The sequence below is a fragment of the Ranitomeya variabilis genome, chromosome 7, assembly GCF_051348905.1.
Source record: "Ranitomeya variabilis isolate aRanVar5 chromosome 7, aRanVar5.hap1, whole genome shotgun sequence".
In the NCBI taxonomy this organism is placed as follows: Eukaryota; Metazoa; Chordata; class Amphibia; order Anura; family Dendrobatidae; genus Ranitomeya; species Ranitomeya variabilis.
Genome location: NC_135238.1, coordinates 207,891,238 through 207,908,593, shown reverse-complemented (window position 1 = coordinate 207,908,593; position 17,356 = coordinate 207,891,238). Strand labels below are relative to the sequence as shown.

General features: G+C 40.6%; 1 protein-coding gene across 3 annotated transcripts in view; it reads left to right on the top strand.

Moving 5' to 3' along the window:
- Positions 1–13,528, top strand: part of B3GALT1 (beta-1,3-galactosyltransferase 1) — a 418,576-nt gene extending 405,048 nt beyond the window's left edge. The window contains exons 4-5 of one of the 3 annotated variants that reach the window (XM_077272797.1): positions 7,416–7,495; positions 9,849–13,528. In XM_077272797.1, coding sequence (XP_077128912.1) covers positions 10,029–11,009 — 981 coding nt within the window. In that variant the 5' untranslated portion in view covers positions 7,416–7,495; positions 9,849–10,028 and the 3' untranslated portion in view covers positions 11,010–13,528. The remainder of the gene's footprint in view (positions 1–7,415; positions 7,496–9,848) is intronic. The other 2 variants (XM_077272800.1, XM_077272798.1) reach the window with 2 other exon arrangements.
- The last annotated feature ends 3,828 nt before the right edge of the window (positions 13,529–17,356 follow it).

Genomic DNA, 17,356 nt, shown 5'->3' with positions numbered 1-17,356 from the left:
AGATCCTGGGTGTTTCTATTTAAACTTCCTGGATTCTTAGTCCATTGCCTGGCATCAATGTAATCAGTCCTTGTCTGGTTGCTCCTGTCTCTGGTCCTGATTTTTGCAAGATAAGCTAAGTCCTGCTTTCTTATTTTTGTTTATTTGTATTATTCTGTTTTTTGTCCAGCTTGTTCATAATGTGATTCCTGATTTTGCTGGAAGCTCTAAGGGGGCTGATATTCTCCCCCCACACCGTTAGTCGGTGCGGGGGTTCTTGGATATTCAGCGTGGATATTTTTGTAGGGTTTTTCGCTGACCGCATAAGTCTGCTTTCTATATTTTTGCTATTATATAGTGGGCCTCTCTTTGCTGAATCTAGTTCATACTTACGTTTGTCCTTTCTTCTTACCTCACCGTTATTATTTGTTGGGGGCCTGTCTGTACTTTGGGGTACCCTTCTCTTGAGGCAAGTGAGGTCTGATTTTCTCTGAAAGGGTTAGTTAGTTCTCCGGCTGGCGCGAGACGTCTAGAACCAACGTAGGTACATTCCCCGGCTGCTATTAGTTGTGGGCTAGGTTCAGGTATGCGGTCAGCTCAGTTACCACCTCCCTATGAGCTGGTTTTTTATGTTTGCAGACTTTGCTGAAAACTTTGAGATCCTCTACCATTGGGATCATAACAGAATGCCAGGCCAAGTGAATAGTTAATGCATTGCTGAAGTGGGACTATAAGAAAAGAAGTCTGAGTTTTTTGTGTTTTTTTTTCTTCCTCCCCTTTATCTCTGAGTGGCTTGAAGCTCTGCTGCAGACATGAATGTTCAGACTCTGATTACTAGTGTGGATCAGCTTGCTGCACGTGTGCAGGGCATTCAGGATTTTGTTATTAGCAGTCCTATGTCAGAGCCTAAGATACCTATTCCTGAGCTGTTCTCTGGAGATCGATTTAAATTTAGGAATTTTAGGAATAATTGTAAATTGTTTCTATCTTTGAGACCTCGTTCGTCTGGAGACTCAGCTCAGCAAGTTAAATTTGTTATCTCCTTCTTACGGGGCGACCCTCAGGATTGGGCTTTCTCATTGGCGCCAGGAGATCCGGCATTGGCAAATATTGATGCGTTTTTTCTGGCGCTCGGATTGCTTTATGAGGAGCCCAATCTTGAAATTCAGGCAGAGAAGGCTTTGCTGGCTATCTCTCAGGGCCAGGATGAAGCTGAAGTGTATTGCCAAAAATTTCGGAAATGGTCCGTGCTTACTCAGTGGAATGAGTGTGCTCTGGCTGCAAATTTCAGAAATGGCCTTTCTGAAACCATTAAGAATGTGATGGTGGGCTTCCCCATTCCTACAAGTCTGAATGATTCTATGACGCTGGCCATTCAGATTGATCGGCGTTTGCGGGAGCGCAAATCCGCTAATCCTCTGGCGGTGTTGTCTGAACAGACACCTGACTTAATGTAATGTGATAGAATTCAGACTAGAACTGAACGGCAAAATCATAGACGTCAGAATGGGTTGTGTTTTTACTGTGGTGATTCTACACATGTTATATCAGCATGCTCTAAACGCCTAACAAAGTTTGTTAGTCCTGTCGCCATTGGTAACTTGCAGCCTAAATTTATTTTATCTGTGACTTTAATTTGCTCATTGTCTTCCTACCCTGTTATGGCGTTTGTGGATTCAGGTGCTGCCCTGAGTCTTATGGACTTATCGTTTGCCAAGCGCTGTGGTTTTGTCCTGGAGCCTTTAGAAAATCCTATTCCTCTTAGAGGAATTGATGATACGCCATTGGCGGAGAATAAACCGCAGTATTGGACACAAGTGACCATGTGCATGACTCCTGAACATCGGGAGGTGATTCGTTTTCTTGTTCTGCATAAGATGCATGATTTGGTCGTTTTGGGTCTGCCATGGTTACAGGCCCATAATCCAGTTTTGGATTGGAGGGCTATGTCTGTGTCAAGTTGGGGTTGTCAGGGAATTCATTGCGATTCCCCGTCGGTGTCTATTGCTTCCTCCACTCCTTCAGAAGTTCCTGAGTATTTGTTTGACTATCAGGATGTATTCAGTGAGTCCAGGTCCAGTGTTCTTCCTCCTCATAGGGACTGTGACTGCGCTATAGATTTGATTCCTGGTAGTAAGTTTCCTAAGGGACGATTGTTTAATCTGTCGGTACCTGAGCATGCCGCGATGCGTTCTTATATAAAGGAGTCTTTGGAGAAAGGACATATTCGTCCATCCTCTTCCCCTCTTGGTGCGGGATTCTTTTTTGTGGCCAAGAAAGACGGATCTTTGAGACCTTGTATAGACTATCGGCTTCTGAATAAAATCACGGTTAAATTTCAATATCCTTTGCCACTATTGTCGGACTTGTTTGCTCGGATTAAGGGTGCCTGTTGGTTCACCAAGATAGATCTTCGTGGTGCGTACAACCTTGTGCGCATTAAGCAGGGAGATGAATGGAAAACTGCATTTAATACGCCCGAAGGTCATTTTGAGTACTTGGTGATGCCTTTTGGGCTCTCTAATGCTCCTTCAATGTTTCAGTCCTTTATGCATGACATCTTCCGGAAGTATCTAGATAAATTTATGATTGTTTATCTGGATGACATTTTAGTTTTTTCTGATGATTGGGATTCTCATGTAAAGCAGGTCAGGATGGTGTTTCAGGTTTTGCGCGATAATGCTTTGTTTGTGAAGGGCTAAAAGTGTCTCTTTGGAGTGCAGAAGGTTTCCTTTTTGGGTTTTATTTTTTCCCCTTCTGCTGTGGAGATGGACCCAGTCAAGGTCCGAGCTATTCATGATTGGACTCAACCCACGTCTGTTAAGAGTCTTCAGAAGTTTTTGGGTTTTGCTAATTTCTACCGTCGGTTTATTGCTAACTTTTCTAGCGTTGTTAAACCTCTGACGGATATGACCAAGAAAGGTTCTGATGTTGCCAATTGGGCTCCTGCAGCCGTGGAGGCTTTCCGGGAGCTGAAGCGCCGGTTTACTTCGGCGCCTGTTTTGCGCCAGCCTGATGTCTCACTTCCCTTTCAGGTTGAAGTGGATGCTTCTGAGATCGATGCAGGGGCTGTTTTGTCGCAGAGAGGCTCTGGTTGCTCTGTGATGAGACCATGTGCTTTCTTTTCCAGGAAGTTTTCGCCTGCTGAGCGGAACTATGATGTTGGTAATCGGGAGTTGTTGGCCATGAAGTGGGCATTTGAGGAGTGGCGTCATTGGCTCGAGGGAGCTAAGCATCGTGTGGTGGTCTTGACTGATCACAAAAATCTGATGTATCTCGAGTCTGCTAAACGCCTGAATCCTAGACAGGCTCGTTGGTCATTGTTTTTCTCCCGTTTTGACTTTGTGGTCTCATACCTGCCTGGTTCGAAAAATGTGAAGGCTGATGCTCTCTCTAGGAGCTTTGTGCCTGACTCTCCTGGAGTCTCAGAGCCGGCTGGTATTCTTAAAGAGGGAGTAATCTTGTCGGCCATATTTCCTGATTTGCGACGTGTGTTGCAGAGATTTCAGGCTGGTAGACCTGACCATTGTCCACCTGACAGACTGTTTGTTCCTGATAAATGGACCAGCAGAGTTATTTCCGAGGTTCATTCCTCGGTGTTGGCAGGGCATCCTGGGATTTTTGGTACCAGAGATTTGGTGGCTAGGTCCTTTTGGTGGCCTTCCTTGTCACGGGATGTGCGTTCTTTTGTGCAGTCCTGTGGGACTTGTGCTCGGGCTAAGCCTTGCTGTTCTCGTGCCAGCGGGTTGCTTTTGCCCTTGCCCATCCCGAAGAGGCCTTGGACACACATTTCCATGGATTTCATTTCAGATCTTCCGGTGTCTCAGGGAATGTCTGTCATCTGGGTGGTGTGTGATCGTTTTTCCAAGATGGTCCATTTGGTGCCCTTGCCTAAGTTGCCTTCCTCTTCCGATCTGGTTCCTTTGTTTTTCCAGAATGTGGTTCATTTGCACGGCATTCCTGAGAATATCGTGTCTGACAGAGGATCCCAGTTTGTGTCCAGATTCTGGCGATCTTTTTGTGCTAAGATGGGCATTGATCTGTCGTTCTCGTCTGCCTTTCATCCTCAGACTAATGGCCAAACGGAGCGAACTAATCAGACGCTGGAGGCTTATTTGAGATGTTTTGTTTCTGCGGATCAGGATGATTGGGTGACCTTCTTGCCATTGGCTGAGTTTGCCCTCAATAATCGGGCTAGTTCCGCTACTTTGGTTTCGCCATTTTTCTGCAACTCTGGTTTTCATCCTCGTTTCTCCTCAGGACATGTTGAGCCTTCTGACTGTCCTGGGGTGGATTCTGTGGTTGATAGGTTGCAGCGGACTTGGAATCATGTGGTGGACAACTTGAAGTTGTCACAGGAGAAGGCTCAGCGTTTTGCCAACCGCCGCCGCGGTGTGGGTCCCCGACTTCGTGTTGGGGATTTGGTTTGGTTGTCTTCTCGGTATGTCCCTCTGAAGGTTTCCTCTCCTAAGTTTAAGCCTCGCTTTATTGGTCCTTATAGAATTTTGGAGGTCCTTAATCCGGTGTCTTTTCGTTTGGATCTTCCTGTATCGTTTGCCATTCACAATGTGTTCCATAGGTCTTTGTTGCGGCGGTACATTGTGCCTGTGGTTCCTGCTGTTGACCCTCCTGCTCCGGTCTTGGTTGAGGGCGAGTTGGAGTACGTGGTGGAGAAGATCTTGGATTCTCGTCTCTCTAGACGGAGGCTTCAGTATCTGGTCAAATGGAAGGGCTATGGTCAGGAGGATAATTCCTGGGTGGTCGCCTCTGATGTTCATGCGGCCGATTTGGTTCTTGCCTTTCACGCTGCCCATCCTGATCGCCCTGGTGGTCGTAGTGAGGGTTCGGTGACCCCTCCTTAAAGGGGGGGTACTGTTGTGAACTATACTTTTTGGCTCCCTCTTGTGGTCACTAGCGGTATGGCTCTTCGATATTCTTTCCCCAGGTTGGTAGTCACTGGTTCGTTAGATCCTGGGTGTTTCTATTTAAACTTCCTGGATTCTTAGTCCATTGCCTGGCATCAATGTAATCAGTCCTTGTCTGGTTGCTCCTGTCTCTGGTCCTGATTTTTGCAAGATAAGCTAAGTCCTGCTTTCTTATTTTTGTTTATTTGTATTATTCTGTTTTTTGTCCAGCTTGTTCATAATGTGATTCCTGATTTTGCTGGAAGCTCTAAGGGGGCTGATATTCTCCCCCCACACCGTTAGTCGGTGCGGGGGTTCTTGGATATTCAGCGTGGATATTTTTGTAGGGTTTTTCGCTGACCGCATAAGTCCGCTTTCTATATTTCTGCTATTATATAGTGGGCCTCTCTTTGCTGAATCTAGTTCATACTTACGTTTGTCCTTTCTTCTTACCTCACCGTTATTATTTGTTGGGGGCCTGTCTGTACTTTGGGGTACCCTTCTCTTGAGGCAAGTGAGGTCTGATTTTCTCTGAAAGGGTTAGTTAGTTCTCTGGCTGGCGCGAGACGTCTAGAACCAACGTAGGTACGTTCCCCGGCTGCTATTAGTTGTGGGCTAGGTTCAGGTATGCGGTCAGCTCAGTTACCACCTCCCTATGAGCTGGTTTTTTATGTTTGCAGACTTTGCTGAAAACTTTGAGATCCTCTACCATTGGGATCATAACAGCACGCCTCCCCTTCCGAGCCTTGCCGTGCACCCAAACAGTGGTTTACCCCCACATATGAGGTATCGGCGTACTCAGGAGAAATTGCCCAACAAATTTTACGATCCATTTTATCCTGTTGCCCATGTGAAAATGAAAAAATTGAGGCTAAAATAATTTTCTTGTGAAAAAAAAGTACTGTTTCATTTTTACGGATCAATTTGTGAAGCACCTGGGGGTTTAAAGTGCTCACTATGCTTCTAGATAAGTTCCTTGGGGGGTCTAGTTTCCAAAATGGGGTCACTTGTGGGGGAGCTCCAATGTTTAGGCACACAGGGGCTCTCCAAACGTGACATAGTGTCTGCTAGCGATGGAGATAATTTTTCATTCAAAAAGTCAAATGGCGCTCCTTCCCTTCCGAGCTTTACCATGTGCCCAAACAGTGGTTTACCCCCACATGTGAGGTATCGGTGTACTCAGGAGAAATTGTCCAACAAATTTTAGGATCCATTTTATCCTGTTGCCCATGTGAAAATGAAAAAATTGAGGCTAAAATAGTTTTTTTGTGAAAAAAAAGTACTGTTTCATTTTTACGGATCAATTTGTCAAGCACCTGGGGGTTTAAAGTGCTCACTATGCTTCTAGATAAGTTCCTTGGGGGGTCTAGTTTCCAAAATGGGGTCACTTGTGGGGGAGCTGTAATGTTTAGGCACACGGGGGCTCTCCAAACGCGACATGGTGTCCGCTAAAGATTGGAGCCAATTTTTCATTGAAAAAGTCAAATGGCACTCCTTCCCTTCCCTTCCGAGCTCTGCCGTGCGCCCAAACAGTGGTTTACCCCCACATATGAGGTATCCGCGTACTCAGGACAAATTGGACAACAATGTTCGTGGTCCAGTTTCTCTTTTTACCCTTGGGAAAATAAAAAAATGTTCGCTAAAAGATCATTTTTGTGACTAAAAAGTTAAATGTTCATTTTTTACTTCCATGTTGCTTCTGCTGCTGTGAAACACCTGAAGGGTTAATAAACTTCTTGAATGTGGTTTTGAGCACCTTGAGGGGTGCAGTTTTTAGAATGGTGTCACTTTTGGGTATTTTCAGCCATATAGAACCCTCAAACTGACTTCAAATGTGAGGTGGTCCCTAAAAAAAATGGTTTTGTAAATTTTGTTGTAAAAATGAGAAATCACTGGTCAAATTTTAACCCTTATAACTTCCTAGCAAAAAAAAAAAATTGTTTCCAAAATTGTGCTGATGTAAAGTAGACATGTGGGAAATGTTATTTATTAACTATTTTGTGTCACATAACTCTCTGGTTTAACAGAATAAAAATTCAAAATGTGAAAATTGCGAAATTTTCTAAATTTTTGCCAAGTTTCCGGTTTTTTGACAAATAAACTCAGAAATTATCAACCTAAATTTACCACTAACATGAAGCCCAATATGTCACGAAAAAATAATCTCAGAATCGCTAGGATCCGTTGAAGCGTTCCTGAGTTATTACCTCATAAAGGGACACTGGTCAGAATTGCAAAAAACGGCAAGGTCATTAAGGCCAAAATAGGCTGGGTCTTGAAGGGGTTAAACTTGTCACTATACCGCATCCCTGGTCTTGTAGGCACCTTTTCTGGATTGTATTCTTTTTATTGCCATTCATTCAATTAAGATACAGTATATATATATATATATATATATATATATATATATATATATATATATATATACATACACATGCATACACATATACATTTTCTTACATACACATGTAAACACATGTACGCTTTCTTGTTGTGCACCCTTCTTTAATCCTGGGAACTATTTCTTTTCAGGCTGGCTTTATCTCATGTCCAGGCAGTGTAGCTCAAATTCTAGCGCCTGGAATGGATAGAACTGTTGCAACCTTCTAGCTGTGAGTATTGAGTCTGTACTGGTTTTTCAATTTTCCGATGTGAGTGTTACTGTTCACTGAAAGCAAACGGAGATCTTAAATTGTTTAGAAAACAAAATCTTGGTGTATGAAATTAGACTGGGCACATTATACCTTGGACTTTTTAACAATCACAAGACATGCAACTGGAATAAACCCCTGATCTAATGAGTGACTGTCGCCAATGATCTTTTCTTGCTAGTTGACAGGCAAAAATCAAATCATAATATGAGGACAGAATAAGAATATGAATTGCCAATCAGGACCAGTTAAAAAAAAAAAACGTAAAAAAAAACAACTAGTAAACCCGTCACTTTGAAACTACATATCTTTGATTTTGCCATGTTCATTGGATGATGTTGAGCTGGACAAGAGCCACACTGTAAAAAATATATATATTGTCAATCAATACAAGGTCAAGGTTGTCAGCACAAAGAATAAGTTGAAGCTTAAAGTCAAGAATTCTGGAAAGCATTGAGGGGCATCCTTTACATGGGAAAGGAGGGAGGGGATGATAAAAATATCAAAATACGTAAGTGTTCTTTATAGTTAGTGCAACTCTATAATGCTCTATCTTGGAAGGTAATAATGTCAGATGCTAAAACAGCATAAAAACAGTGGAAAATTCATCTAATGACATTGAACGTAGTAATTAATATAGTGATGAATGATTTTTAAATGATTTTTTAGATGTTCTTTTTTTCATTTCCGCTGAAACAAAATTGGATCTGGTTATCTCAGACTTTTCGGGGGAGGATTCTGTGAATGAAAAAGCAACTGCTGAGAAATGTTGAAGGACAAGTATCTTTTTTCAGCCTATAAAGTCCAAAAAGGAATCTGATTCTCGTCGTATCAAGGCCATCGGTTTGGCCACCGCAGTCTGACAGTTTATCTTTCATCACTTGATTATTAGGTTGTAGAAGAGTTTCTTATCTCAGCCGAACCATATTAAAAGTTACTCCATAAACTGGTAGAAATGGTGCCAAGTCATGGTTAGATGATTTCCTTACAAGAACCTGATTATGTCTACGCCAACTCAATGCTGACCGTTGCTTCTCAATGTTTAGGCTTGGTCTCAGGAGGTTCAGCAAATTGATTTTTAAGAATACTAGCTCTGAAATTCTAAAATCTAATCACCTTACGCAACCAAGGGTTCGTTTTTTTCATCATCCTTTGCTCGTAATTATAATTCCTGGTTATGGCTTCTGATCTACCTTAATGTATTGTCTTAGAAATGTCTCCTATTCTCTTGAAGTATCTAGCAATAATGCTCATATTGATTATTTACTAGCAGTCCTGATTCCATTTAGTTAAAATACAACTGTAATCCTCCATTTTCTAATACATTCCTTTACTGTCTTCATGCTTACCATGATGAAGAATAGTTTGTGTAAAAAAAAAATCTAGATCTACAAATAATCACCACCATTATCCATAAATATGTCAAAGCATGGCTGTTCAATAAATAATATCAAACTATTTTTCCATGTATCATACTCTTATGATACCTGGGTGCCCATGGCAGAAGCAAGGTGAAACGCACGTCGGGTGAAGGGACATGAAGTCCGGTTTGCCCTGTGCTTTGGTAAACATTGCAGCATTAGGTAATTGTACCAACCTGTTATCATTGACACCTTGGGTACAGCTATGGAGGGTGATCCAAGGACCAGGCAGACATCTTAGAGGGGAATGATAATTTTTGAATAGACTTTTAGTCTGTCGTAACAATGTTTTCCCTTATTTTATCTATGCTGGGCATGTAATGTGTCTGGTTTTTGAGGCATTCCCTAATACACTTTTTTTAAGTGTTTTTCTATATTTGATCAATAAACAAATTTGTATTTTATCTTACCGTAATTTATGGATCTCTTCTGTTCTTGGGTAAGAATATGATACCTGAGAAAATAGGTTGTTATACCTTTATGATTTGTGGAAAAATGTGCCACAAATTTGTTTTGCAGATTTTTCTGAAATACTGTTTTGCTGCAGGTTTTTGGAAGTTTTTACAGCAAACTTACAGCTGTTGCAAATTCTTGGGGAAAATTTACAACAGAAATTGGCAAACAGCAGCTTTAAAATTCCACATCACAGACCAGTTTCAAAAATTCATATCTACATGGCTGGTAATGTAATCCACTGGGGATTTTATGTGTGAAAATCACCATAGAAAATTCCAACATTTCTTACCTTCGCGTTAGCTCCCTTTTATAAAGGATCTGTCAGCTCTTGTCTGTAGCGGCACATGGGACAACCTATTTAAATTTAACTTTAGAAATGAAAATAGATCTCCTGCTGTACCCAACATCTAAACATTTTTGTCTTTTTTATGTTACAGGGGAACAATGGAATTACTGAAACGACAAAAGAATAAGTGATTAATATTGGATTCTACACCATTTCCTTAAAAAATCAAATATATCTATGAACTGATATGTTGCACCCATTGGATAAGAAAATGATCAAAATACCAGGGACACAGTTTCCAGAAAACATTTTCTAGAAGACTCCAGAAGCAATGGCCTCAAAGGTGTCATGTTTATACATTTTGACGGTTGTGTGTTGGGCCAGCGCTCTCTGGTACTTAAGTGTCACCCGTCCAACGTCCAACTACACGGGGTACAGGCTGAACAAAATTGTCATATCTCAAAAAAACATTTCTTTTGGCAACATTAGAACTCGACCCATAAATCCTCATTCTTTTGAATTTGTTATTAATGAACCTGAAAAGTGTGAAAATAATGGAAGTCCATTTTTGGTCATTCTGATAAGCACAACCCATAAGGAGTTTGATGCAAGGCAAGCGATTCGAGAAACTTGGGGCAACGAAAGCAACTTTAAAGGGATTAAAATCGTTACACTTTTTCTTCTTGGTAAAAATGCAGACCCTGTTTTGAATCAGATGGTGGAGCAAGAAAGTCAAATATTTCATGATATTGTCGTAGAAGACTTTATAGATTCTTATCATAACCTAACTCTCAAAACACTAATGGGAATGAGATGGGTGGCTACGTTCTGCTCAAAGGCCAAATATGTCATGAAGACAGACAGTGATATTTTTGTAAATATGGACAATTTGATCTATAAACTACTGAAACCAACCACCAAACCTAGAAGAAGATACTTCACTGGGTACGTCATTAACGGAGGACCTATAAGGGATGTCCGCAGCAAATGGTACATGCCAAGAGACTTGTACCCAGAGAGCAACTACCCACCTTTTTGCTCAGGAACTGGATATATATTCTCTGCTGATGTGGCAGAGCTCATTTATAAAACTTCCCTCCATACAAGACTTTTACATTTGGAGGATGTATATGTTGGCTTATGCTTGCGAAAACTGGGAATACACCCCTTTCAAAACAGTGGTTTCAATCACTGGAAAATGGCTTACAGCTTGTGTCGCTACCGCAGGGTCATTACAGTGCATCAGATTGGCCCTGAGGAAATGCATAGAATTTGGAATGACATGTCGAGCAAAAAGCATCTGCGATGTTAATTTTTTTAATGTGTTGTTTTTTTGTTACTAGGACAAGTAAAGGCCGGTTGTAAAAAAAAAAATAACAAACAAAAAAACTTCTTTCTACAACTTTTTCACTTTTGATGGCCATTAGACACTTCGAGATACTGGTTTCTCGTCAAATGTAAAAACTTTTGAGAATAATTCTTTATCTGGAGACTTGAAAATGCATCCTGGATTCAACACTACATCAAAATCTGTGTATCATTTCAACAAGTGCAATATTATCAAGTGTTCAAACCTGTATGTAGCCATTTGTGTCTCCACGCGACACTCTGAAGACATTTGTTTACCGGACATAGTTGGCTGTACTGAGAATGTTCTACGTGCTTAGCTCAAGAATCAAAACGCAAGGAGATACAGTATATTGTGTGTTTATGTACTTTAGCAGTGTTCCTATTTCTGCAGTGTTAAAAAAAATTAGACCATCTAATATGCTCAAGGGAAATCATCATGCTTAATAGAATACCATATCGGTAATTTACATTTTTTTCAAATGAAATTTTCTAATATTTTTTCCAAAGTATTTCCATAACATGTTTTTAAAATCCCTTCATCCATACTGAACATAAACTGTGCTGTAAAATTTTGCAGCATATTCTCCCGGTCAGGCGGCAAAATCTATCTGCATGAGTTAGGGTTTTCTGTGGATATGGATTGTAAGGATTTTAATCAATAAATCACAACGGGTGAAATCAGTGGTAAAATGGGTGAAAAGGGGTTGTCTTCCTTAAAAGAAACATTTTAAGATGTGTTCATGATTTAATACATGACTTTCTAATTTACTTCTGTTACCAAAGCTCAACCAATGTCCGTTTCACCCTTGTTCCCGTGAGCTCCACATCTGATCTTGTGCTCGACACAGGAAATCGATTTCAGTTTTGGGTGTATCTTTAGGGCTCCGTTTGAGGAGGGCTAGCTCACCGCTCATTTTATCTTCTTAGTTACCACCAATATGTCTTTTACTGACCTGCGATAACAGAGAATAGCATTCCCCGACAGGGCAAAATGCAGCAGCTCTCAGCTGGACACTATAACCGACACCTTGATGCATCAGTCATGATTAGTGCTTAACCATGGCCGAACCACTTAGAATCTAGGCTTAGCGTTAGCAACATTTAAATGGTACAAATAAAATTTTTCATTCCTATCATGCCACTTTGCATTAATGTCTGAAAAACACCTGAAGGGTTAATAAACTACCTGATAGCAGTTTTAGGTATGTTGAGGGGTTCAAAACTGAGTGGGTCCCTAAAAAAAAAAATACATTTTTATAAATTTTCTAGAAAAAAATGACTGCAACATTTTTAATGCTTCTATCATCCTAAAAAAATGAACATTTTACAAATGGTGGCAATGTGAGGCAGACATGATGGAAATGTTGTTTATTATTTTTTTGTGTGTTTTATGACTATCTGGATCAAATGGATAATCATTCAAGGTCTGAAAATTGCAAGTTTTTTGACCTTTTTGTCAAATTTCTGATATTTTTAGAAATAAACACAAAAGATATCAACCTAAATTTACCACCAACGTAAAGTATAATGCGTCACAAAAAAACAGTCTCAAAATCACAGGGATATGTTTAAACAATCCAGAGTTATTGCCACATAAAGTAACATCAGATTTGAAAAATTTGGCCTGGTCACTAAGTGACTAATAGCTAAGTCACTCACCTTCTCCGTTTATGCATTGGCAATAACAGAGAAGGAGTTCGACTTATCTACCAAAATGAGCAATCAGCCAGCCCCTCCGTATACAAATTTAATGACATGCCAACGCAAGAAACTCCATAAATATTGGAAAATCTACAGCGTTACCACCCCGTGTGAACATACCATTAAAGTCTATGTTAGATTTTGCTGCCAATTTCTTTTATTGTTTTATTGCATCTCAAGGAGAAATTGGGCATTGGGCATTACCACTTGCATAAGTCGGGGCAGGAATGAGAGGATTATCCAACAGAATGTATAATCAATGAATGCCTTGTTAAATTATAATTGAAAAATAAATACTTGGATAAAACATCAAATGCTTGTTTATAAACAGAAGGATAAAAGTATCTATATACTGGAGCATGCCTCAATGCCATACCAGCGTTAATCAAGCCTCGTCATTCAATGATGAAGAAACCGCGACGGCATTGAAACATGTTGCATTATATAGATCAGTGTTTTACAAACCCCAGTTCTCACGGCCCCCAACATGTCATTTTTTCAGGATTTCCTTTGTATTACATAGCCAATGGAAGCATCACCAAGGCATCAGGAATTCTCTCTTCTGTGCAACACTATGGAAATCCTGAAAGCATCACCTGTTGGGGGCCGGGAGGACTGGCGTTTGAGAAACACTGATATAGATATTTTTACCCTTCTTTCTACTTGTACAATTTTATTATCTGCTGGTTATATAACAATGACTTTTGAATGTTTACTATGAATCCTGTCCATTGTACAATATAATCATAATTAAGTATACTATATAGCAGTAGCGAATCGAAAGAAGATAAAAAAATATTAATTAGTAGGAAGACTTAAAGGGAATCTATCAGCAGGTTTTTGTTATGTAATCTGAAGACCGCAAGAGATAGAGACTGAAGCACAGAATTCAGGGATGTGCCACTTGTCAAAGTGCGTGCTGTTGTTTGCTAACTGTGAAGGATTCATCACTAAGAGATTAGTGCAGGACTGCATTAGTCTGACAACACCCCCTCCTCCTGTGATAAGCAGCTCACTGTCTATGGAATTTTCACATGGAAAGCCTGGTGGGGCGGAGTTATCTGTGGTGTGGGCGTGGTTAGATGTGGTGTGGGCAGGGTTAGCTTTCTCAGCTCTGCTTTATTCTAAATTTAAAGCTCTGATTATGTTTGATCGGCTGCACCTAGTAAACTAAGTCATACCTCATTGAATTCAGCTTCTCTTTGCCTACATCATGCTGCTCTCATATGAGGTAGCAGATTCCCTTTAAATAGTTTCATGTAGTAAAGTACCATTCATGTGACAAGTCTCTTCCTACTGACAGATTCACTTTAAAAAGATGGCATTCTCGAAAATGTGAATTACAGGCTTATTGCAAATCAAATACAAGTAATATAAAGGGAACCTGGCAGCTGATGCATGCTACCCAACTCACAGGCAGCATGGATCAGGCACTTGTTGTATGATTTCAGCCATATATGTTTAACTGTGAAGTGCTGCAGCGTTTCAGTGAAAAACATAGTTTAAAAACACCGGGGACTGAGCCGAACAGGACACTAGTAAGACAGGTGAGTTCCTATGCCAGTGACTGACAGGTTTCTCCCTGCAGGTTCTTGTAGGGAGAGAACTGTCACTCCAGGAGAGTAGTATATGAATGGTACTTTACTACATGAAAATATTTCAAGGGAATCTGTCAGCAGGTTATTCCTACCTCATCTGAGAGCAGTATATTGTACGAAAAGAAACCCTGATTCCAACGCCGTAGCACTTAGTATACTGGTGCAACAGCTGTGATACAATCATAGTTTTTAGATATAGCATGCAGCAGAGCTAACTCTACCCATGCCAGGCTCTCTATGTACATTGTCCATTGACAGTAAGCTGCTAATCATTGCTGGGGGCGTGGCTGGACCACTTGGCAGGAGGCAGGTAATCAGATAGTGATAATCCTACATCATGCTGCCCTCAGATTACATAAAAGTTACTGACAGATTCCTTTAGAGTGAGTCTGTCACCTGTTATATAGGGGACATAGCCGCTATAAAAAAAAATATTAACAGGCATACACAGTTTAACCTAATATTTGCTGAAAAAAATACTTTTCTTAAATATGCAAATAAGAGCATTTTGGGTCACCTTTGGCCCTGAGCCGTTACACTCTTATTTGCATATTAAAGCCGGTCTCTTACAATTCATAGCACTCCATTGGTAAGCGTGAACAATGTCTAAAATCAGATCGCATGTCTGAGGAGGAGGGACGTTGAAGCGAGAAGACAACATGCACAACGTCGTCTCTTCCTCATTGAGGCCACCGTCTACTCCAGTGTGAGTGCACAAGCGCAGGATCGCAGGATGCAAACTGATTTTACACAGCGTTCACGATTACCAGTGAAGTGCTGTCAATCAAAATAAGAGAATGGCTTTATAATGCAAATAGATGGGTGCAACGGTGCAGAACGCCAAAGGGCACGCAGAGGGTGCCCTGAAGTGCTCTTCTTTGTATATTAAATCAAAGTACATTTTTAAGCTAATATTAAGTTAAACTCTATATGCCTCATGTGATTTTTATAGGAGCTACATCCCCTATTTAATTGTTTATGCGGTTAAACGGGTATTTTGGGGGTGACAGACTCACTTTAATTTACACAGTTTTTAATAGTATTCATATCACTGGTAAAGTAAACATTCACATTAACAAAGGATTTCTCCTTGGATGCATATTCTCCTAGAATTGCCTATTAAAGAGGTTGTCTAAGACTAGTATACCCTGAAAAGAGGTCTTATCCTGAGGCTCTTTTCACTCTTTTTTTTTTTTTTTCATTTAGCACATACATTGCGAAAAACTCCGACACTATTTCTTATAGTCAAAAAGATGGAGACCTCATTGTATCACTTCAAACAGAAGCCAAAATGACCAAAACGTAGAGGAGTCTGGCCGGACAACGCATTGACAGCAGTGTTCCTATGCCTATTGCCGCCTGCCTTTAATTTTACATTGTCTTTACTGCTTTCCAATCTCTGAGGGTCTGACTGCCGGGACTGACCAATTAGAATAGTGCGAATGTCGAGCATGTACACGACCACTCCAATTCATTCTCTATGGGACCACTGGAAAAAGCCGAATACAGCCATCTGTTATCTCCAACCCCATTCTCGGGATTACTGGTGGTCCCAGTGGCTGGACCCCTACAATTGGGAACTTATCCCCTATCCATAAGATAATTTTGATTATTTCAAAAGTTGGCACAAGCCCATAAACTCTTTTTAGCCGGATATAGGGAATAAAACATGTAGATGTTAGTTATATCATTCTCTTGCAGCAGGATTACATACTGTTCACATACCATTATTTTTTATTTCCTTTTTTAAATTTTAAATACAATGTCCAGGATTGAAGAAAAAAAAACATGTCAGCTTTTATCTAAAAACAGCACCGCATCTGTTCACAGGTTTTCTTTGGTGTGGAGGTCAATCGTATTCACTGCAGTAGAGCTGAGCTGCAATACCAGACGTAACCTATGGATGTCATTTCAGCAGACATGCATCTTCTTATCCTTCACAAAAAGTCAGAAAACAATTGCTCTAATACTTTAAAGGGATTGTTCAGACTTGGAACAAAAGTCTGTAATCACTCCACGTTGTGTGGACATTGTCACGATTCCCCGATGCAAGTTGGCGGCATGTGACCTACTTTATGCAATTTGCATATTGACTGTCATGGGCCAACTAGTCTCATCCAGCTTCTTCTCAATTCACTCCTATTAAAAGAACCTGAACACGTCTAGTTGGCATGTGACCGCAAGTATGCAAATTACATACATGAGGTCACAGGACAGCTTGCTTGCACCAGGAATACCGGGGAATCATGATAGTGTGCCCACCATATATGGTCACGATAATGAAGACTCATTTCGAGTGACTGCAGACTTTTGTCCCAAACCTGGACAACTGCAAAGAGGGTACGGGTAATGGGAAAGTCAGCTCTACAAAATCAGATCCACTTTGTTAGAATCCACCCTATGGAGCCACCCCAGTCTGGGATTTGAAGGCAATGCAGAAACCAGGAAAAACTTCTCCAGGGATGGTAGGTATAATTTAAGATAAAATTTCATATTACATACATTTTAAAAACAACAAAAGTACTAGCAAGCCAAAAGTGACCCACAGAAAAACCAACGCGTTTCAGCTATGGAGCCTTAATCATGGTCTCATGGTCCCATTATAGCTCCATAGCCGAAACGCATTGTGTCTTCTGTGGGTCCCTTGTGGTCTGCCTATACTTTTGCTGTTTTTAAAAATGTACTAAAAAATCTGAAATTTTATCTCTAATTATACCTACCAAGCCTGGACGACCGCTTCAATTTTTCTCCAGCATTTCAATTTTTTTCTGCGTGAGCCAAATTATGGAAACCATCCTAGAATTATCCCTATAGCCACAGAGTACAGTGCACAGTAGAGGATGATGAGAATAAAAAGCCTGTTCTTCTTGTACATTTTATTTCCACTGTCTGTACATTTGTATATAATGATGGAGGTGTATGTAATTGGGAGATGTTTATGTTATTTTTTGTACATACTGTGGTTGGGAAATCTTTCTTACTGCATGTGGTTCTTTTCAGAACTGTGCTG